Below are 22,927 nucleotides of genomic sequence, written 5' to 3' on the forward strand. Positions count from 1 at the left end.
GGGTTTTGACTTGGCCCTGGAAGTGTTTGCTCTGAGCCCAGTGTGGGTGGGACAGAGCAGGCCTGGGTGTGAGTGCCCATGTGGATGCTGGGTGTGGATGCTGGGATCTGCAGGGTCCAGGTCCAGGCAGCCCCTGCTGGAAGCTGTGACTTGGGATATGCTGTGGGGACACCGTGGGGACAGTCCTCCTGGACCAGCCTTGGAGAGCTAGATGCGACACTTGCGTGCACACTCCCTCCCCTCCAATTCTGTGCCCTCCGAGGGCCAGTGAGGGGACACAGGGTCTCTGCCTTTGCCTGGGAGCAGGTAAGGGTGGCTAGTCAGTTTCACATGTGCATTGCACCTTCAGGTGGCCCCTGGCACGTGTACCGCCGCCCACAAGCCCTCTGAGTTGGGAGTGTCTCCTTGCACCTTCTGGCCTGTGGGGCGAGGTGGAACTTGGCTCCAGCCTGCAGAGGCCCTGCTCAGTGCCCGCCCCCCGGCGCCACCCACCACACCGGGGCTGACCTGCGCCTGGGCCAAGGCTGCAGTTCAGGCCAAATCTGCTAACAGGTGTGTGTCGGAATAAAGGTGCGCTGTGTTTGAGAGGGGTTCCAGCTCGGGGAGCAGGCTCCTGGCCCCGCGGCGATGCTCATCTCCTCCGGGGCCGCGTCGTGGTCTGGCCAGCGGGGCGCATCCGGCTCACTCTGCTCTGGGGGCATCTGCTGTGCAGTTTTTTGGCTTGTGTCCACGCGGGGGCTGTGATGACACTGTGCGAAGGCCTTTCAGGATGGTCAGAGTCCCAGAGGCACCTCTGCAGCCTGGTTTGGCGATTTTGTCGATATGCGCCCTCGGAGACTGACTTGGCCTCTCTGTGCCTCAGTCCTGGTCTGAGAAACGGGAGTTGGTCATCACGCCTGACCTCCTGACACACGCCTGACCTCCTGGCACACGCCTGACCTCCTGGCAGCATGATGGGTGTGCACTTGCGCGTGTCTGTGCAAGCACCCCGTTGGGCAGCCTGCGGCAGGAGGCACAAGGCCCTGTCCACCGCCTGCCCAGCCCCCTCGTGCTACCTCCTGCCCAGCCCTCCTGCCCCGCGAGCATCTGCTGTGGGGCGTCCTCCTGAAAAACAGGAAGTTTTTCCCTTAAGGCGTGATTGGTAAAGCAGTGGTCCTCAGAAGGAGGTAACTCTGGGGGTGCCACCATTTATTATTTTATTTTCTTCAACTGGATTTGCCTCCTTTTCTACTGTGTGTGTGTAAATACACATCCTCACAAGCTGTATTAAAGTTCAGCGTCGTGACGCTTGTTTAGTATTAGCCAATTATGTAAGTATGTGAAGTGAATACATTTCACAGTCATTTAGTGCCTTTAAGTATTGAGGTAAGCTCAATTTTAAAACCCAGAATAACCCACTCGGGGACTGCTCGAAGCTGCACGCGGCGGCCCTGGGCTCCGGCTGGGACTCTGGTTCCGAGGGACCATTTGCATCGGCCTTCCCGGCCTTCCCGGCCTTCCCGGCCCGCCGCTCACTCCCGAGGGGCGTTACCTCTCCCTCCCCGGTGCTCCTGCTTACGAGGCCCTGGTCCTCCTGGAGCTGCGTGGTCAAAGTCAGGCGGGGGTCCTGACCTTGTGTCTTGTGCCTTGAGAAAGGGCCGAGCTGCCCCGCGAACAGGGGACGTGACTCTCCACACAAGAGTCAGGATATTTACGCTCAGACTCGCGCGTGGGGCCGTCGTCTTTCCCAGGTGGGAGGCTTTCGAGCCGCTTCCCCTTCTCCTTCAGGCCTCATGTTGGCCGCCGATCCCCTGGGCGGAGAGTGAGGTCTCAGGTTCCATCCGGTTCGGGTTCTGGCCTAGTCCCAGGCGGCGGCCGGTCGCCAACGCCTGTTGTTGATGCCCGGGCATCCGCCCCGCGCAGGCCTCAGGCGATAATAGGATTTGTGTCTAATGCCAAGTCAATCCTGGAAGGCCACTCAGCGTGGAGACCGGCTTACAGTCCGTTTCAGGCGGGTGTCCAGACACTGAGGTGCGTGGCGTTAGGATGTGCGGAACCTCGCAGGGAAGGCTGTTGCCTCTCCCGGTGTGTCGGCAGGCAGCTGGGCTGCAGAGCTGACCCGTCGGCTTTAAATTTCGTCCGTTGCCAGACAAGTCTGAGATTCACGCACGAGACTCAGAGGTGCGTGGGGTGCTGGCCGCTGCGGAGGTCAGAGGTCGCAGCCCCTCGCGCCTGGAGGGGAACGCCCGTGCCCCGGAGTCCAGGTGTCCACGTGAGCCCGGCCTCCCCTCTTGGCCTCTGCTCCGCGCCACGAGGTCTGCGCGTCTGTCTGTCCCTCAGGTTGTCCCCGTCGGGCATCCATCTGGACTTGGGGTCCCAGCATGCACGCTGGGCATGGCCCTGGGAGTGTCTGCGGAGCATCCACCTCCCCAGCAGTGCCGGCCTCCCTGCATCCAGGAGGGAACCGTCATCCTGCCCAGCCCCTTGCCTCCAGCACACTCCTGGGACTTTCTGTCTCTCCTGGCTCCCCGGTGCACCCTATAGGTGCCAACTCTCGGTGCCGCCCCCCACATACCCTCTGGGCCTGCTGGCACATGTCCTGTCCGGTGCTTACTTCCTCTTCAGGGGGTGTGGAGGTGGGAACGGGGCCTTCCCCTGGGGTTGAGGATTTTGTCGTGATCATGTGTGTGGCGGCTCATGTCCACCCCGGTGGGCCCTGGTGTTGCTGCAGCTGGAATCAGAATCGCTGATTTCCCGAGTTTGAGACCGTCCGGGCGTCGCCCAGGTGGCAGAGGGTGCAGTGGGGGGATGTGCTTTGAGCTGGTGACAGCTGGGGGCGCGCGGGCGTGGGGGCAGGGCCGGCCTGGCCCCTGCTTCCTGCCCTTCCCGGGGCGCCCGCCACCCGGCCATGCTGTTTGAAGAATGGACCCTTCATGCCTCTGTCAGGTGGTTCCGCCGCTCTGGCCTGAAGCCCACCGGGGAGCGCTCCTGACGGGGCTCCGGGAGCACGTGCTCGCTGAGCCCCCGACTCCAGCTGCTCTGCGAAGTGGACGCTTGTGCGCAGTTCCCTGGGCTTCCTTGCTCAGGATCCCTGAAGACACAGAGATCAGCCCGGCCCTCCCGGCTCCCCGCAGCCTTCCCCGCCCGCCCTCACGCGCCTGCACGCCTTTCCCTGCCCGGTCACGCCGCTGGGAGCAGAGCCGTGGGCGGAGGCGGCGAGCTGGCCGTCCCTCCCCGTCGCGGCCGGTCGCCCGCAGTCCTGGCATGGCACCCGCGCCGCGGCCGACCGCCGACGTTTGTGGGTGGCGGTGGCTTCCCCGCCCACTCAGCTGCCGCTCAGGTTGGGGGCCCCTGGGGGGCAGGTGCCCGCGCAGCCAGAGGGGTCCCTGGAAGCACAGGCTGTGGCCTCTCCCCTGCAGGTGGCGCACGGGGGGCCTGTTGCTCCGCCGCCTCCCTCTTCTTGATGTCACCTTGGTCAGGCGACCGCTGCTGGGCGTCCTGCTGCCCAGTTCACCGGCTCCCCTGCCTTGTGTTCCTCCCCCTTCCCCATCCTCCCCCCTCCGCCACTGGTGGGTCCGAAGGTGCTTCCCTCCCCTGGGGTGGGAGGCCTCTCGCGCCTGCCCCAGGCTTGGGCCTCAGCCCTGGCTTCCCTTTTATTGTTTGAGGACGTTGGGGCTGTTACTGAAACAATTTACCCTGGGAAGTTACAGCAGGAGGGACTTTGTCTCCTCCCTCTCCACACACACCTGCCCTTTTGAAGGGGAGACCACACCCGGCCTTTCCAGGGCGGCCCAGGTGGGCTCCAGAGTCTGCAGCTGCTCCTGGCAGGTGCCGGCGGCCCCACCCCACCTGCAGGCTCCGCCCTAAAGGTTAAATTTTGTCCTGGAGACGGGTCCTGCCGTGGCGTTTGAGAGCACCGCAGAGCCCGCCCGTCGGCGCCCTGCCCCGCGCTGCCCCGCGGCCCCTGGGTCTTGTGTCCTCCCTGGTGTCTGGGGCTGCGGTCGTCGTGTTTTTCCTTCTTCATTGTGTTTTCCTTCTCGTGCTTCCCCCGCCAGTTCAGTCGTAGTATCGCGCGGGCCACATCAATGATGTTATTTTCAGAGTTCTAAATCCAGCCGTATAAACACGTTGCGTCTGGCCTTGCGGGTTTGGCACGAAGCCACGGCTGCGACGTGAAATATGCCAGAAGCCTTCTTGGAAGGCCTGGCTGCTTGTTCCGATTAGAGTGTGGGCTGGGATCTCGGTGCTGGGACTCGGGTGGCCCTTGTTTACTAGAAGATTCGACCCCTCCCTGCCTCCCTAGCCTGTTCCCAGGGATTTCTGCTCCTGCCTTGGGGCCAGTACTGCACCTGGGTCCCAGGGCTGCCCCCAGGGAAGACCAGCCCGCAGCCCGCAGGTCAGTTGCTTCGTCCAGGGAGGGGGAGGTAGGCCTTTTGAAGGCGGTGCTTACTCTTGGAGGTTGGAATTTTTGCACCTCTCCATTGCAGGAAGCAAAAGTCAGTTTACTGCACCTGAAGGATCTGCTACGCCCTCAAGTTAGGCGGTGGTCCTGGAGGTGCCGATGTCCCAGTCGGCATGGGGCAGCGGGGCCTGCCTCCCCCTGAGGTGCCGGCACGGGGTCTGAGATGACCAGCAACCAGGGCAGCTGTGCACGTGACCCCACAAGGTTGTGGGGGCCTGTGCCATGGAAGCTACCAAGGGGGGAGGCCTCCAAGGGGGGGGCAGTCCAGTCACCTGCTGCTGTGGACTCAGCTCCATGGCGGCCCAAGGGGGCCCAGAGTCCGCTATCTTGGCCTCAGTGGGGTCTCCAGCACGTTGCTCCCCCCATGCCCCTTCCCCGTCTACCCATTGGGATGTTTGGGGCAAGTTTGGGGACAACGGCCGATGACGAGGCAGGGATGCAGAGTTAAATGAGCAGAAGAGCCGAGCAGGTGGTTTGCTGTGCTGCTGCGTCGAGAGCTGGCTTCCGCCCTTCCGGCCTCGCCGCCCCGGGAGGAGCTGGGCCCCCGGGCACCGGGCTGTGTGCAGGGCTGACGGCGTCCACCGAACTGAGCAAGTCCAGGTGCCACGCGTGCGTCTTGGGGTGTGTCCCTCCAAGGCCTTGTGGGAATGTTTGACACACCTGCAGCCCGCAACGGAGAGGCTTCACACATGGCGGCGGCGGGTGGGGGGGGCTCCACGCAGGTGTCTGTTGCTCTGACTCTTCCTCCATCAGGACGCAGCACCCAGCCTCATCTGCCCCTCCGCGGGACCCTGGCCTGCTCCTGGTGCCTCTGCGGTTCCCATGCACCTCCCCCCATTTCCACCCCACCCCTCCTCCCCCCTCCTTCCTCCCCCATCCCCCACTCCTCCCTGCACACCTTCCAGTCCCCATCTGCTTCCACCCCCCACCCCGCACTGCCTGGGCCTGCACGTCCTGCTCGCAGCTGGAGGGGCTTCCGGCGCCTCCTGCCGCTCTCGCTGGGTCTCACACACTGGCCGGAAGCAGGACTCAGGCTGCGTCTCACGCTCTCGGGAGCCTCCTGATAAAACCCACTCCCTGCGGCATCCGCAGAATCAGGCTGCAGCCCGCCCCGCCCCCGCCCCCTCACCTGCCCTCTGCCTGGCCGCTGCTGCTGTCTCCAGGGCCCAGCGCTCAGGTGCCACCTGCCCCACCTGCCCTCCCCGGTGCCCCGGTGCCCTGGTGCCCTGGGCCTCTGCTCTGGCCCCCGGGTGGAGCAGGTGGGAGCTGGAGCCGCATGGCTGTCTCCCAGCTCATTGGCTGTGTCTGGCTCCAGAGAGCCGGAGAGAGAACGAGTCAGTGAGAATAAGAGAGCCCGGGAGTGAGTCGCGGCCAGGGCTGGGCTGGCGACCGCGCAGGGCACTGGCAGTGGACGGACGGCTGCCACCGGCGCCCGGCCTCGGCGCTCGCAGCGGCTGCTGGCCAGGGGCCTTCCCCAGGGGCCCTGTGTGCTGTGCCCGGCGGAGGCGAGTCTTGGAGGGCAGGGCCTCGGGATCGGGCTCGGCGGGAGAGCAGCTCAGAGCACCTTTCCGGAGGTGCACTCTGAGCCCCCGCCTGGGGGGCATTGAGGGCCCCCACTTGGGGGCAGTTGAGGCCGCAGGACAGTAGGAGGTGGCTTTGGGCTGCGGTGAGGGGCGTGGGGACGCCAGGGGGTGGGCAGCAGAGGGGCTCTGGCGCTGGGGCCACTCATTTGCCCCACGCTAGGCAGGGGGCCAGGCTTTGACCCCAGCCCCATCCCCACCTGGACACGGCCTGCCCCAGGGTGGACTGAGCTCTGCACTCAGGGACAGCCACTGGGAGGGACTCCTGGCACCAAAGCCCCTGGGACGGACCCTGAGATGGGGGGGGCTGCCCTCCGTGGTAACGGTGATGGGGAAACCGTTAAGGAGCAGGTGGAGCCGCACCCACCCTCCTTGGGCTGGGGGTGCAGGGATGAGACCCGGAGTTAGTGGGCCGTTGGCTCTAAGTAGCGCTTATTCACGTGCAGGACGTCCTGTGTCGCCAGAAAAAATTTTGTTCCTCCGAGATGCCCCCTCGCGGGCGGCGTGAATGGCTTTGCCCCTGGAAGGAAAACGCAGCGGCCGCGGCTGCAGTGTGGGGCCCCGCGAGTGTTTCATGGAAACGAGCCGTAGCGGCACAGGTGTCTGCCGGGAGCGCCTGTCTGTCCCGCTCTCGGTTCCCAGGTCCGTGCTGCTCTGTCTCGCGCGGACATCTCAGCCCTCGGGCGTGTCCTGGGCCCTGCTCACCCCACGGGAGCCTGCAGGCCCGAGCAGCGCCCTCCTGGGAGTTGTGCAGGCACCTCGGCCCCGGCACGTGTGACCGGGCATCCGGAGGGCCTGGCCCTCAGCCTCCTCTTCCCGTGCAGCTGCTTCACCTGGTGCAGGGGCCCCAGCGGGCCCTCCTTGGCTGCCTTCCCCAGGGCGCCCGCCTGTGAGCGGCAGACCTTGGGACTGAGGGTGAGGCACAGGAATGTCCACGCTGGGACAGCCCCGTCCTCAAACCTCATAAGCTTCAAAGCCAGGGGAGCGCCTCCCAGGTGGTGCAAGGGGTTAAGTCTCAGCCCTGTGCAGCATGAGTTCGATCCCCAGCCAGGGAGCTGACCCATGTGGTGCGGCAGACCTCTTCTGTCTCCCCGCTGCTCCCCTCAGCAGTGGAGTTCAGTGGATCCGCCTGTTCTGCTCCCCACTCTGTCTCTGGTGACTCCTCTCACCCCCGCCCCTCCGGCCCACACCCCAGTTCATGTATGCATAAATAAATAAATCTTTAAAAAGAAAAATAACAAAGCCAGGGGAGAACCTGGCCTCTGCAACCCGTGGAGTCAGAAGCACGGACGGAGCAGGGCCCCAGTCCTTGCGGTGCAGGGCGGGCGACCTCGTGGTCCTCTGCTGTGCGACCTCATCTCAGGGCTGTCGTTCTCGGGGGCAGGAAGGGAGGCTGCCCCCACCAAAGTCTTCTTCGTGCCTCATCACGAGCACTGTTTGTGCCAGGTAGAGAGTCAGAAGGGGCAGAAGGTGGTGAGAGAGGGAAAGGAAGGTGTGGGCTGCTGAGCCCCCGCTCCACGCGCCCCTGGACGGCACACCCCAGTGGGGTTGCTGGCCAGCTTGTGCGTGCTCAGCCTGCTGTCCTGCGTGGATGTGGCCCGAATGGGCCGCCGGGCTTCCCGCTCAGCACATTGCGTCCACCGTCCCGGCCTTTCCCGGCGGCGGGCCCGTGCGGACGTCCCAGTGTGGCCACGTCAGTCCTCGTGGAGGGAGCTGGTCGGGCTGAGGGGCAGGTGCCCTGCGCGCTGGCTGTGGGTGGGGGCAGCGGGACGCCTGTGTGTGCACAGGCCAGCCCCGGGGACACAGGCTGGGCAGGTGCCCTCTTCTCTGGGGGCCATGTTTGGCCCATGACAGCCATTCTGTGCCTTTAGTCTGAATCCCTTTCTGGTAACCCCGGAAATCCTTCGGGGCTGAGAACAGAGGAGGGCCCAGAAGGTGGGTGCCAGGACTGGCAGCTCGTGCTGGACCCTGTCTGACCAGTGGGCAGAGTGTTCGTTCGCTTGTCTTCGTACTGCCTGGTTCAGGCCTGCATTGACTCCGGCTCTCAGTGATGGGGGGCAGGAACCCGGGGGTGCGTGGTGGACATCAGTGTGACGGGGGAGGCAGACCTCTGCTCCTGCCGCCCCGCAGCCTGCGTCCCAGTGGAGTGAGGCCAGGACCCAGCCCAGAGTGGAGGTGGGGCTGTCCGTCTAGCACTGGCAGGCCTGCTCCCGGGGTGATTAGATTTGCTGGGCATTGCAGCCTGATGGGTAGTATTTATTCTAATCGTGTAGTGAGGCCACAGAATTAGTGGTGGCACCGTGAGACCGTGGCCCATTTCCTGTGCGTGGGCTGCAGGCTGGTTTGCAGAGAAAATAAACCCTTCAAATTAACTGTTGACGTGAGTCGTGCCCACCGTACAGGAGGAATGTTCCAGTGTTTCTTGTATCGGGGGTTATTTCAGCAGGAGACTGTCAGGAGACCGTGGAGAGGATGCAGGCCCCACGTCTCCCGGTGGCCAGTGTGAGCCCCCCGGGACTGTCCCCAGGCACAGCTGGCCGTGGTCTGCGTGGAAAGGCACCCCTAGAAGAGAAGGTTTCAGGACGCAGGAGCCCTGGGGCAGAGGCGGCCCCTCCCACAGCACGGCCGAAGGGCTGGGGCCGCAGGAGACGGCCTGGGGGTTCTGTGCAGGACGGGCTTGAAGCCCTGCACTGGCGCCCCGCGGGCGCATCAGCTCCCTTCCTGGCTGAGATTCATGCGGCTGCTTGTGAGGGGCCCTCACCAGCGTCCCGTTGCCCCGTCACTGTACATCCTAGGGACACAGGCGTCTCCCCAGGCCATGGCCAGGCTGCGGGCGACGTGGCCTGGGTGCCCTTCCCCTTTTGCCCCTGGTTCCGGCTGTCCACTCGGCCCCTGGCCCTGCACGTTGTTGCCAGCTTTCTCGGCGGTGGAGGAAGTTGGTTCTGATGGCACTTGGCCGTCTCCCGACCACTGTCCGCCGAGGCCAGCCTCCCCAGCTTCCAGACCTTCACTGCAGCAGGAATTAAAAGCATTTCCATCTACGATTATATGTGGTGTTCCGACGGGCACACCCGACGCCAGCCCACACGGGCCGGACAGAAACCCCGCGTCCGGACTGCCACTCTCTGAGCCTTCTCTCCCGCGCCCGCCCGCTGGCGACGGGACGCTGAGCTGACTCCAGCTGGTCTTGACTTGCAGGAACCAGGCCGCCGTTCCCAGCACCCGCCTCTGCGCACCGTGGGGGAGTCACCTGGAGGGCCTGTGTGCCCCCAGCTCTAACAAGAAAGCAGCTGGGACCCATCTCAGGAGAGTGGCTGTTAATTTAATCGCCTGGATTTGTTTTCTCTGCAATTTCTCACTCACCTTTTCATAAAATGTCCTTATTTCAACATTTTTATTTTCACACGCCCTGTGCTCTCACTTTAGGTGTTAAAATATTTTAAAGAATTGCCAAAGCCCGTTCACCATTTTAAATCTTCTAAGATGTCGGATCCTGACTCTGGTCCGCGATGACGATGTTCTGCTGCTCTGCAGAAGTGCCGGGACCGCGGGCAGCCCTGCGTGTCCTTGGCTGGGACAGCCGCACTTTGGTGGTGAGGGTCAGCTCTGGGGGCCCCCTCCTATGGACATTCATCACAGCAGCCTGGTGTGGGCCACGGCATTCTTCTGTCCTCATTGTTAACCTCACCCGTCGTAATTTTTAAATTCTTCTTAACTTTCTATTTTATAGAAGCTGTTATTCGAGGCTCAGCCATAAATTCTCATGAAATGTGGTTGAAAGTGCTGTTAAAGCCTGGAGGTGGGTCTTTAACAGGCTTCTGTTGACAGCAGAGGCTGGGGCAGAGAGGAGTCGGGGGGCTGTCCCCCATGGCTGGTCTGTGGGCCCGGCCAGAGGCGGTGGTGGCCTGGGTCACCATGGGCTACAGACAGGCCACACCCCTGACCTGTGTGGGAAGGAAAGAAGGAACCCTGCTTAGGGGAACTGTCCCAGAGCCTCCAGACTGGACCTGGGCCGCCTCGGTCCTATGTCTTTCCTTATTTGGGGGTCAGGCAGCCTATAGGGCCAGGGTTCAGGACAGCTTGGGGGCTGGGTCTCGGGAGGCCTCCTGCAGGTGCTAGCAGTAGCTCTGTTTTAGGGCGTCTTGGAGTCGAAGGCTGAAGTATTAAGGCTTTAGGTAGCAGTGGTTTGGGGGGGAATCTGGGGCAAACTTGGCCTAACATTGTAACTTGAGACCCTGATATGTGTTTAAAGTTGGACGGACTCTTCCGTCCAAACTTTAAAGTCCCCCTAGAGTCCTCGGTACTTACTGGGGCTTCTCCAAAATTTCCCTCTTTTATAAATGCTTGGAGCATTTCCAGGAAATGCCCTCTCAGAAGTGAACATCCGAGTCCGAACTGTGCTCTGCCCCCAGCGCGTTCACTCACCTCAACCCAGATCAGGGGTTCCGTCTTGTGCACGGAGGGGTGCCGCTCTCCCTCCCTGCACGTCGGTGAGCAGGCAGGTCTGAGGACACCGTTTCCTCTAAGCTCACCGTTTCCTCCACCGGTGAGGTTTGGGGGTTAAAACTGGAAGTGAGCGCCCTGGGGAAACAAGGGAAGGGAGGTGGGGGGCTTCCTGGGGGGTCGGGCACAGAGGGCTCCCGGGGGCCTGGCCAGGGTCTCCCCGACCTCGCTGTTCTGGATGTCCTGTTCCCAAGGCGGAGACGGACCCGTCCTCCTGCAGAGAAGGTGCTGGTGTTGTCTCTAGGTTACCTAGGGACCCGGGGCCCACCCTGCCTGAGCAGCCAACGCGCCCTAGAAAGACATTTGCACCAAAGTTCATTGTCACCCAATAATTGCGAGAAGCAGACGGAAGTCGGGTGGGGGGCCAGGATGCTGAGTCACATTCACAAGCGAGGTGCCCTGAAGCAGAGCGGGCCAGTGAAGGGCAGGGCTGAGGGGGACGCACTGACCTTCCCCTCCGAGCTGCGGTCCTCCGGGGCAGCACCGCTCCCTCCCCGCCCACCCCGGCCCACCGGCCCGCAGTCCGGGAGCCCCTGGACCGGGTGTCGGGAGGCATGCAGGACCACTGTGGGGAAACGGGCTGCGAGGGGACCTGCCCCCTTCTGGGAACCTAAGACTTGGTCATCCCCTAGCCCTGCAGCCTTTGCCTTGCAGGGCATCTTAGGGAGAAGAGAAGGGACCCTCTCAGGTGCTGGGCGGCCGTGCGGGGTCCCGAGTCGTGCCGGGGCTGGGGGGAGATGCCTGGGGTCCGGGCTGGCTGCACTGCGAGCTGGGATGTTTGATGGCCTGCGAGGCCTCGAGAGGTGGGGGTGCTATGGGGGGATGAGGGGATGGGACCCGTCTGCTTGTGAGTCAGTGAGGCCCCGGAGCGCCCCCCGACCTTGCAGGAAGCCTGGGTGGACCTGCTGTCCCACGGTCACGCTTAGGCTGTTTACCCGCCGGAGAGATGCAGGCCGGGCCCCGCGGAGACCGCCAGGCCTCTGGCAGCCGCCCTGGGAGTCAGCAGCGGCTTCCCGGCCGCCCGCTCCTGCTGCCGAAACGGCTGCTTGACTTCATTAAGGCCGCGCGTCTCCTGCCTCGGCGGAGAAACCAGGCCATCGTGGACGCCGCCGGCTCCCCCGGCTCCCGGCTGCGGCGGTGCCATCTCCTCTGTCCTCAATTCCGTTTATATTTGGGGTTTACGGGAGCTTTAAACTAAAAATACCCGCTCCTTCATGTCTCTGTTGCTAAAAAAAAAAAATCTTTTTTTTTTTTTTCCTTCAGTTCTTGTGAAATTTAAGGTTTTCAAATAAACGCCTGGGTCCCTGAGATGATACGTTGTTTTTAAAATTTCACCTGCTAGTCCATTTTCCTTTTTTGCCCGGGTGTAATTCCGTGAGGCTCGTCTGGAACCTGTATTTGTGGTGGCCGGAGCCCAGCGGGAGGGAGGGGCGGGGCGACGTGAAGTGGCTCCAGCTGGGGCGCGGCCGGCTGGTCATTTGGAAGAATCAGAAGCCGGAGCTCCCTGGGGCGCAGCCCAGGACCGGAGCAGGGCGGGGGGCTGTGGCTCCCTGGTCCAAGGACAGTGCGAGGCTCAGGTGCCCCGGGAGGGACGCTGGGCTGGCTGCAGGCGGGAGGCCTAAGCAGACACCCGACTGCCCCCCGCCCTGATGTCAAGGCCGGGAAGTGGGGTGCAGAGGGTGGGGCTTGGCTTCCCCCGAGCAGCCTCTGGATCTCCTGGCTCATAGCCCTCTTCAGTTCGTGGGATTCTGTTGCTTTTTCACAGAGATGGAGTGAGGGGGAGTATTTCCAGGCGTTTAACTCCCATCACGCATGTGGGTACCCCCCATGCATTCTCGGGCCCCCCAGTGTGGACCAGGGAAGTGGCTGTATCTTGACCACCGTTCACTTCAAAGCAGCGATTCCATGTGGTTCAAGTAACGCAAACGGCCTGGGATGGAAACCAGCGGGCAGTGCCTGTCGGCTGATTTGATCCCCTAGGAGTTGCTGGGTTGCTCTGGACAGCTGCAGCCACCTGCTCCCACACAGCTGGTGGGCGCCACAGCCTGTGTCCAGGCCTGGCTCTGGTGGCCTTTGCTGGGCTGCGGCCACCTCATGGCCCGAGCGCCCTGCCTGCACGCTAAGCCACCGGCCACCTATCAACAAAGGTGGATTTGGAAGCAGCAGGGAAAGCCGGCTGGGAAGCGCCGTCGCCGGGAACTCGCACACCCGCCTGCAGTCAGCGCCAGTGGCCACTGACAGCCGCTGCTGCCGCCTCACCAGGGAGGCCGTGCGCTGGAGGGCTGCGCGTTGGCTGGCGGCGGCTGCGCTCATTGGCTGCGCTGTTGCTGAGGAGCTGCTGCTTCCCCTGCCTGGGCGGGGCCGTCTGCTCCAGAGGAGATGCGGGTGCGGGGCCTGTCCTGCGCCACGCGCCAGTGAGAGGAGGGGGCCGGGGTGCTCATGTTCCCACGCGGGAGGGACACCGAGGGTCAGCAAGGTCACCTCCAAACTGGACTGCAGGCCGCTCCCTGAGTCCGCTCTGCCTCCCCGCTCTGCCCCTGCCCTGGGGTCTGGACACTGGTCTGGGCAGGCTTGGGGGAGAAGCCCTTGGCTGCCCTGGGTTATGGGGTCAGCCCTTCAGCCTCGTAACGTGGGCTGTGGGCACCGTCTGCTTCTGCGACCAGGTGACCACTTCGTCTCCTACACCCTGAGAACTTGCCGCTGCAGGAGGAGGACACCTGCAGTGCCTGCTCGGACAGGAGGGGCCAGTGGCTCGGGGCGGGGGCGAGCCAGAGATGCCCACGTGGGCCGCAGAGTGGACGCCCGGCTCATGCTCCCCGGGGCCAGATGTGCCCAGTGTCCCGTGAGTCTCAGGGAAGGCGGCTGGGCACCTGCTCCGAGCAGCACAGCACATAGGAGGGAGGGACTCACAGTCCACCACAGCTGCCCCACCCCTCCCCGGGGCCCTCCCGCAGCCCTCCCACGGGCAGCCCTGGGACTTGATGAGCTGGACACAGCCCTCTGGAAAAGGGTTGCGGCCAGCAGAGGGCTGGAGGGTAGGGGGCGCCTGCTTGTCTCGGCTCCACTTTCCGTGACTTCAGTCCTGAGGTCCGTGCCTGCGACATCGGTCCACGTGGTAGGGACTTTAGCGGCCGCTGTCCTGGCGCCCGTCCTGCCGTGCCGGCTGTGGTCAGCCTGCTGCTGCGGCTGTTCAGCGCCGTCACAGCATGCATGGGCAGGAAAGCCTTGGGGCTGAGGCTTCGGCACGCTGCCCATGAGGTGTCCTCCCCGCGCGTGGGATGAGCGTGTCCCTCACCTGCGCTTAGAAGTCTGCCTCTTTGCTCAGCTGAGCCCCCAGCCCTGGTCTCCCTGGAGGGCGAGCGGCCCTGGGCTAAGGCCGGCTTCCTCCGGCCGCCTCACATTTCTGCTCCTGGCACAGCTTTGTGCTCCTGCTAAGAGTCCTGACTTCGTGCTCGCGGGCTTGGTGCTCTTTGTGTTTCTTTTTATTGTTTAAACGATAAAATGGCACCTGACATGGTGCCATGTCACTAGTAAGAACTTGAGCATCACCGGCACCTGTGACCTGGCCCCTGATGACCAGAGGGGCAGCTGGGGGCTCGAGTCCCAACAGGCCAAGGCGGTGGGCACGCGTCCCGGCTGGGGGTTTTGAATGAGAACATCTCATCCAGGGCACGGGAGCGGTCGTGGGGCTTCACTTCCACTTAAGTGTCCTCTGCCCCAGGGGGCAAGAGAGGGCATGGACAGGCCTGGGCAGCCGTCCCATCCCATCACCTGTGGCCTTGGCGCGGTGCACAGCATCTCACACGAGCACACGCCCGGCCCGGAGCTGCTGTCGTAAGCAAACCGAAAATGGGGCTGCCGCCTGCCTGAACCCCCAGACTCCCCCAGCCCCCAGGCAGGGGCTGACTCCCTCACCTCCTTGACCCCTGCGGCCCGCTCAGGCTTTGCACACAGCTTCTGGGGCGGCGCTCCGCCGGGTGGTGCAGCTCTGGGAGGTTTTGAAGTGGGTGTGTTTGCTGGAACCTGAGCTTGTTTGGGCCAATTAGTGTTTGTTACCTGAATTGCCATGAACGCACACATGCTCCGAGGGCAGCTGTTTGCCAGAAGAAGGGGATACCGTGCCCAAGGGCCGTCCCCGAGGGGCCTCTGCTTGGCCTGCAGCTGAGGACCGGCGCTTCCCCGGAGGGCGGTCGGCGGGCTCTCGGGCCGTGTGCCCACGCGCAACCCTGCACTGACCCCTTAAGGGCCCAGCCCCCTCACATTGAAAACCATGTTACCTGCCAGGTCCTTGACCAGGTCCGTGTGCCAGGGAGAAGGCTCTGCGCTGCCCCGGCCCTGGCCCGGCCCTAGGTCACCAGCTGCTCAGCTCTGAGTCCTGCCAGAGATGGTCTCCATCTGGACGGGTGTGCATCTCACCGCCCCACCCCACGCGCAGCCCCTTACCATGGCCCCGTAGGCCCCGGTGAATCTCAGGGCGCTTCCTCTGGGCTCACTGGCGGTCGCGTGCGCGCGTGGGTGGGCTCGCCTCTGCTGCGGTCACGCCGCCTGTCTTCTCGCTGCTGCTGCTGCTTTTATCCCCACCTCTGGGCTCAGGTGCGCCCACTCACGCAGGCCCACACCCCGCTCCAGGTGTCCACCATCAGGCCTGCAGCTCCGCGCCCACACTCCCAAGCGCCTCCTGCACTCAAGGCCACAGGGGATAGCCGCAGAGGCCAGCGGCGTCAAAGCCTGATCCCTTACCCCACCCACCATCACGCCCCACCCCTTGCGCAGTGGGCACGGGCCCTGCTGCTGCCGTGTTCCAGGGTCGTGCAGCCTGTGGCCTCCCGGCCTCCCACCGGACCCCGGGGCTGGCGGTGTCCTCACGCCTGTGGTGTCCCTCCTGCCCTGCCCCTGCTGGGCTCCAGTATCCTGCGTCTGCTGGAAGCCAGCAGTGTTTCATGACACTGGGGCGTCTGGTGGACACTGCTGCTGCCGGGATGTCATGCGAGTGGTTTAGTTCTGAATCTGGAAAGTGTAGAGATGAGTCCCGTTTGGAAGCGGCTGTGTGCCCAGCTGGAGGCGCCCGGAGCAGCGTCCATCATCGCCGCCTGCCCGTCGGTCCCGGGGGTGGGCGTCCTGGGGGCTCAGGGAAGCAAAGGCGAGGGGGGCGTGGAGTCGGGTCGTCTGGGCCACCTTCATTGCGGGGGTCTGCGAGGGGTGAGGCGCGGGGCCGCTGGCCAGCCGCCATGCTGGTTGGGGCGGGACTGGGCTCTGCAGGGGGCACCACCAGGTCTGGGGAGCCGGCGCCTCCTTCCTCTGACCCATCTAAAGCCCTGACTGCGTCTCTGAGGGCGGGCGTGTTTGTTAGCACCCTAACTCGGCCCCAACACGCCTGCTGACCTGCAGGGGTCAGTGGGGGTCTTGAGTCCACCCCGCCCGCCCTGACTGGAGGGTTTCAGCAAGCGGCGGCTCCATGAAGAGGCCAGAATGGCCGACCACAGGGCCTGTGCGGGAATGCCTGAGCCTCGTCACACCTGCCGCGCTTGCCGCCAGGGCCGGGGTGGGGCCTCGCAGTCGTGGGTCGGAGCGTGCATCTGCGTTAGGAGACGGAACATGGGCTGGACCGGCTGCCTGGGCTCTGCAAATCGCAGCTTCCTCGGGGGTGGGAGTAAGCGGAAGGGTTGGTCTGCGGCCTGGGCTTGAATAGCAGCACACGGGGGTTCTGCCTTGCACCTCAGTACGTCCACGGCGTCTGACTTTGCCGCCCCTCCTGTTTTGCAGACGCCTTTGTGAACAGCCAGGAATGGACGCTGAGTCGGTCTGTCCCGGAGCTCAAAGTGGTAAGTGGACCCTCGCCCTGTCTGTCCTCGCCCACACAGGAGGGGCTCCTAGCGGGGAACCCCCCTTCACCCCAGGCACAACCACACCTGCCTCCCAGAGGCGGGGCACGCTCTGCAGGAGGTGCTGGACCCCGTGTGCGCCCGTGACGGCCACGTTAGATGGCAGCCAGGTGGCCCGTGGCTAGGCAGCGCCCCAACATCTCTGGTGTCTGTGGCGGCCTTGTTTGTCCTTTGTGGGGTGCCGTGGGTGGTTTCTCTGAGGAGCCATCTCAAACCTGGTGACCATTCACGACAAAGTATTGGTATAAAGTGCTGAGTTGTGTTTCCATGATGAAAGTCTGTTACGTTCAGTGACATCATTTAAAGCTCAGAATTGGCTTTTGTAAAATGTGACTTGGGTCTGTTGTGACCCCATGACACGGCCCCACCCTCTGGCCCCCGGGACAGGAGGGGATAAACACAGCTTTTCAATGGCTGTGGGCTCTGTCGTGAGGTCAGTGGGGCGGAGGCTGCGTGTGCCTGCGTGTGAGTGTAACTCTGAGCTACGGAGGCCCTGAGCTTCCTGCCCCACACACCGCGGTGCAGCAGCCTGGGGTGCCCCCCCACCCCTCATTCTGGGCACCTCTTCCCCTGAGGTCCATGTTGCTGGTGCAGCTCCAACCTTGTCCCTGTAGATAAGTGAGTTCCTCAGGCTTTTTCTGCCACTGGCCTCTGTGGCCATCACCTGCGGCCTTGATCGCGTTGATGCAGAAAGCACTGGGGAGGGTGGGCGGGGCACGTGGCCTGATGGTGGACACCTGGAGCATCGTGGGCGTGCGTGCGTGTGCACACCTGCGCCTCGAGGTGGGAGACGCGCAGCGGCAGCCGTGAGAGCACGAGCGCATGGCCACGGCCATAAGAGTTCCACTCTGGGGTGAGACCACAAGAGAGCGCCAGACCCCAGAGAGAGAGTCAAGATTCGTGGGGGGCTGGGAGGCTCGGATGCTAGCCCACCTGCCAGCGCCCCTGCCCTGCCCAGGCCTTGCGTGCAGCCGCCCAGCCTGGAGTGTCTGTGTGCCTGGTTCCCCGAGAGCATGAAAGCCTGAAAAATCCACCGAGGGCTCTGGAGCTCTCCATTGTCCGTCTGCCCGAGTCCATCATGGACCTGCCCTGGGCCGACCGGCACAGCATCCGCCCAGCCCCCCACAGAGGCCCTTGGCCAAGGTCTCCCCCTTATCCCTGACTTCAGGGATAGACCTTGGGGTCAGGGGCCACAGGTTTTTCTCACTCCTGAGACGAGATTGAACAACCGCCGGAAGGGACTGGCTTTGCTCCCCAGGAGGGCACCTCTTTGAACTTCAGGAACACAGGACAGCGTGGGGGCGGTGCCCTGAACAAGGCAGGTGTGCCCCCGCGGCCCCCACCCCGGCTTCCACATCCCGTGCTCTCTGCCGTCTCAGCCCACGGCCTCCGCGACCCCTCGCCCTTCCACCCGGAGAGCTATCCTTGCTCCACGCGCCCCGAGGGGCCCGGCTTGTGCCGGCCAGAATCCCGGCTTCCTCGAGACCGGAGTAGCCCCGGGTCGCGTCCGTGTCCACAGATGGCGGCACCAGCCCTGTTGCTGCCCATGGAGTATTCATGAAGAACCTGCCGTCCAGCGATGCGAGGGGGCAGTGTTGTCCTGGGAGTGTCCCCGGAAGATGTAGCAGTTTCAGATACACTCATGGGCAGACCCCAGGCCGCTCAGGTCCCGCCGCGCTGGTGAGGCCGCGGGAATCAAGTTTGGCTGCCGCCTCTGAGCTCTGCGAGCACCACCTCCGGGGGCCTGTTTTTCCCAAGAGCCTTCCCCACGGCTCCTTCCTGACCGCTGCCCCGGGGGATCCGCTGCCCTCTCCCACGGCCAGGCTGGCCTTGTGCCACCAGGAATGCTCCCACGCTTCCCTGTCAGCGTGGGGCTGCCGGCCCCTCGTGCCTGGTGGCCTCTTGCAGAGTGGTTAGGTCACCAGGAGGGGATGTTAAATTTCTACTTAAGACTCACAAATTCAAATCCACGTCGCCCCACGGAGGCGGCCCCGAGCGCCTGCAGGTGACCTGGCCTTGGCCGCGGGCTCCTCCGCGGGTCCCGCTGGCAGGGCGCGTCGCGAGCTCTGTCCATCCCCGTCGAGGATGCTCCTGACCCAAACCTTGTTTTTCTGCTGGCGTTTCACAGCCGTGTTATCTGCAATAAACGGCTGGAGGCGGAGAGGGTGAGGCACTAAAGGCGACGTGGATTCGTGCTCTAGGAACTCCCCTAAAGTCGGTTTGGACTTGCCAAGGGGGCAGCACCCGTGGACAAGTCGCCCTGAGTGACTCTGCAGTTCTGGGAACGGCTGGCCCTGCAGGATGGCCGCTCAGCGTGTCCCACGGCCACCCCAGAAGATGCCGCGGGGAGGGGCGTCCACACAGACGGCTCTTTGTGTCCACTGTCTCCCCCCTCGGGCACAGCAGCCTGAGGCAGGTGGGCCCTGAGGTCAGCGCGCTCGGAACCCGGCTCCGTGGCTCCAGCGCAGCAGGGGATGGCACCACAGCTCGCCCCCAATGGGTTCTTTATGTGACCTTGTGCAGCAGGTCCCTGGAGTCGTCAGAGAAGACAGCGCAGTGTCTCCTTCCAAGAGCTCGTGGGAGGTCAGGCACTGCCGGACACTCCCCCCAGTAGTGTCCCGGCCCCTCCCGCCCGTCACTCCCTGCCTGCTCAGTGACCTCCCAGCTGGGGCTTTCACGAAGGGCTTTGCTTTCAGCAGCCTTGTATTTAGCAGGTAGATGATGTGTGGGTGACCGAGAAGCAGGCTTACGAAGACGGGGGCCTCTGAGGGACTCCAGTTGGGTCCTGGCATCACGGTTCAGCACTGGGGGAGGGAGGGTGGGTGGTGGCGCTCTGCTCCCATGAAGGTTCGCGTTTGCAGGGCCTCCCGCTCCCGTGGGCCGGACCGGGCTGCATCCGTCCGTCGCACGGCCGCCTGGTGGGCACGGGTCAGGGGCCCGTGGGTGCAGCTCTGTAGAGGGCTCCTCTCCCTCCGTTGGCTTCTCCCCCCCAGAGGCTCTTGCTGTGTGTGTTTCAAATGAGAATGTTGGCCGGGACATGAGTGTCGGGGCTGGGAGCCCCTAAAGCCCCTCCCGCCCCCGGAGCGGGCTCTTGGGAATCCCAGAGGGATCAGGGCGCAGGGAGGGAGGAGGCAGCCTGCCCAGAAAGCACAGGCTGAACAGCTTTTGATTTGAGCATTTTCCTCCTCGGGAAAAGAAACGCTAATCTTAATTAAAAATTTAATTCTGTGGCCTACTGTTTTGGATTTTCTCAGCATGAAGCTGACAAACAGCAGGTGCCCGGGAGCAAAAGAATAATGAGGAGGTAGAAATTCTCAGATTGCGGAGGCCCGAGGTAAGGGAGACGTCAGTGCGCTCGGGAGGGCCGTTTGTCCAGGAGCTACCCGCTCCTGGGCTCTGGGTCCCTCGCTCCGCTGCTGCTGGGCACAGCCCCCGGGGCCTGTCCTCGTGGCCGCCGGCCCTCCGGGCTGGTGTGTGAGGTGAGGCGGGCCCCAGGGGCTGGCGGGGAGGTGCCGCGTCCTAGAGGAGGTGCCCTCTGGAGGGCCGCTGGCCAGGGCTTCCGGCAGCCACTGATGTTGTCAGGCTGGGTGTAGCGGCAGGATGGCCTCGAGCAGGTTTTCTGTGATCCCACGCAGACGGGTGAGGGAGGAGTCCTAGAGCCCTCGGTGGCTTTTGCAGGCTTTTATTGGGATTTACCAGGTACACGGGGGGCCGGGAGGCTGGCAGGTCTCCCAGCCCCCAGCAAGTCTTCACTCTTTCTGGGCTCTCGGGCCTTCTCTCATGGCCTCTTCTCTGCTGGTTCTCTTTTGCTCTCATTCTGCTCTGCTGGCAGCCCCTCCGATGCCGCCCTTATAAGGCCAGTCTCTCAGCCCAGGTGCACCCACTTACACACGCCCACACCCTGCTCCAGGTGCCCGCGATCAGGCATGCATTCAGGACTGCAAGGATCCATCATCCATCCTAATGGCGGGCGGGCAGAAAAGCCTGATACTTTTTTACCTTACCTTACACTGGGCATCTCAGAGGCCTTGTGGGGTGAAGATGAACAGCTGGGGTGCTGTAGTGCCAGCAAGCACAGAGCAGAATCTCTGTGATCCGAGCAGACGGGTAGAGGAGAGTCCTAGAGCCCTCGGTGGCTTTTCAGACTTTTATTGAACTTTTTACAGGGCCGGGGCGCCGGGAGGCTGGCAGGCTGGCAGGCCTCCCAGGCCCTGGCGAATCTTCACTCCTTCTGGGCTCGTTCGTGCTCTCTACTTCTCCTTTGCTGCTCTGCCGGTTCTGCTTGTCCTGTTCTGTGCTGGCATCCCCATGACACCCTTATAAGCCCAGTCTCAGCCCAGGTGCACCCACCTGCGCATGCCCACCCCCCACTCCAGGTGCCCGCCATCAGGCATGCACGTAGGACCTCAGGGATCCATCATTAATGCTAATGGCGGGAGAACAGAAAAGCCTGATAATTTTTCACTTACCCTACAGGTGCAGAAGGCGGGGGCAGAAGGTGAGGGGGTCACACTTTGCACTGGCCGTTTCATAGACTCCGGTATTCCCAGGGTGGAGGGGGAGGTCATGTTGGGGTGAAGTCTAGGCCCCTCCCAGGATCACCACACCACACAGCCTGCTCCACGTGATGGCGCCCTACAGGGGGTTGGGTGCAGCCCCAAGAGTGCTGAGCAGACGGGGAGGGAACGGCGGGCCCTGGTCACTGCTGTCTGAGAACAGTGTGGATAGTTCGAGTGATGAGAAGACCTTAGCGTTCACCTGGTGGGTCAGGTCGGAACACCCAGAGCTGGGGTGGAGCATGTACCGCCGTAGCCCACGAGGCCTGGCACCCGTGGGTGTTAGAAGGCGGGAGTGCGGAGACCTGGGGGGAGGCAGCTGGCGGAAGGTCTGTGGGAGATCATCTTTGTTGGCTGCTGCAGGCGGCTGGGTGGGGAGCAGGAGAGGCTGGGGTGACGTGGGTGTCTCGGGCGCCCTGGCCCCTCCCCTGCGACACCGGCCAGCACTCCAGGTTTCATGGGGAGGAGGGGGGAGCCGGTGAGTGGGGCTGGGAAGAAGGAACACCTGTGACTCGGGCTGGTGCGAGGACGCATCTCCCATTTTGATTTTCTGAAAGAATCAACGTGCAGATGGGAAAGTTCTAGTGGGTGAGGGGAAGGCGCTGGCCCTGGGGCTGCTTCAGAGAGGTGGAGCGGGAGGGCCCCGGGACACGCGGGAGGGCTTCCTGAGGACCCCGTGTCTCAGCGTTGTCCAGGGAGCTGTTGTGAAGAAGGCTCCGGAAGCCAGCCCTGCCTGCAGGCGCCTGCTCCCTCCTGGGGCTGACTCCGCGCGGTGGGAGGACGTGGCTGCCTGGCTCTGCAGGTCCTCTTTCTCCATCCCCCTCGCCCATGCATTCGCGCTGTCCGCAGGCCGCTGCCCCGTGTACGCTGCCCCGTACATGGGGGCCGCATCGCTGGTCCTGCCCGATGTGGCCGCCACATGGCCTGGGGAGGAGGCATGGCCGGTGTTGGTGGCTGCAGCATGGATGCCCTTGGAGCTCTGAGAACGACGTGGCAGAGTCACAACCCCCTTCCCCTCGGCAGGGTGTGCACAGGGCCCGAGCCAGTGCCCAAGGGGCCCCTCAGGACCCCCCTTTGCAGAATGCCCACCAGGCCCGTGCCCTGGAACCTAACAATGTCCGTTTCTTCATTGCAGGGAATCGTGGGTAACCTGGCCAGCGGCAAGTCGGCCCTGGTGCACCGGTACTTGACGGGCACCTACGTCCAGGAGGAGTCTCCGGAAGGTATGCCTCTGGGCGGGCAGCCTCTCGCTTAGGAGAGCTTAGTTCCTAAGGTTTTACTGTAGACGTCAGGAAATCACCTCCTGGTGCAGCCCACGTCAGGGAGGAGATGAAATAGTGAGGAGCAGAAGTCCTGTGGTGCAGGCCCCGCGTGGTCTGGGTGACGTCCACGCGGTGAGCAGAGCCGCGGAGCCGTGGGGAGCGAGGCTATGGGTGGTCCCTGGCAGCTCTGTCCTTCCGACGCTGGCCCAGCATCGCCCTCACCGTCACTCGCCCTTCCTCGGACCTGGATTCTGAGGCTCTCGGCCTCTGTGCCCTCCCCAGCCCAGTCCCTGGCCGGGGCCCACCACGTGAGCCCCCAGGCCGCACCCCAGGCGCTCAGGACTCGCTCTGAGGGACAGTAGGACGTTCCTCTGGCCGCTGGGCCTTGGCTGCTTCAGTTAACATACCTGTATTTTATTTTCTGCTTGCGGTAACGTGTCCCCAAAATGAGCGAGACCACCAAGCCCCGCGCCCCCAAGCAGGTGTAGCTAGTGCAGGGGGCAGTTGTCTAAACTCTATTTTCTCTCCGCGAGACACTGAATTTCTGGTTCCTTCTTTCCTCACTGGCTGTTCCATTCTTTGCAGATGTGGACGCAGGTAACTATGCCCTTCCTCACGGCAGCGCTCGCCTCGCCCGGGAGGAGAGACGCGGCCTGTACCGTAGCGCCTCCCTCCTGTTCTGTGTCACATCCTTTTTGTTTCA

General features: G+C 63.6%; 1 protein-coding gene across 2 annotated transcripts in view; it reads left to right on the forward strand.

Moving 5' to 3' along the window:
* The window catches only part of AGAP1 (ArfGAP with GTPase domain, ankyrin repeat and PH domain 1), a gene marked incomplete at both ends in the record, with an annotated part of 360,154 nt that overhangs the window by 89,358 nt on the left and 247,869 nt on the right, over positions 1 to 22,927 (forward strand). For both annotated transcript variants that reach the window (XM_084255022.1, XM_084255023.1), the window contains 2 exons: positions 16,288 to 16,346; positions 22,098 to 22,185. In XM_084255022.1, the coding sequence (XP_084111148.1) occupies positions 16,288 to 16,346; positions 22,098 to 22,185 (147 nt within the window). The remainder of the gene's footprint in view (positions 1 to 16,287; positions 16,347 to 22,097; positions 22,186 to 22,927) is intronic.

Source organism: Talpa europaea (genome assembly GCF_964194135.1).
Source record: "Talpa europaea genome assembly, chromosome: 1".
NCBI classification, from domain to species: Eukaryota; Metazoa; Chordata; class Mammalia; order Eulipotyphla; family Talpidae; genus Talpa; species Talpa europaea.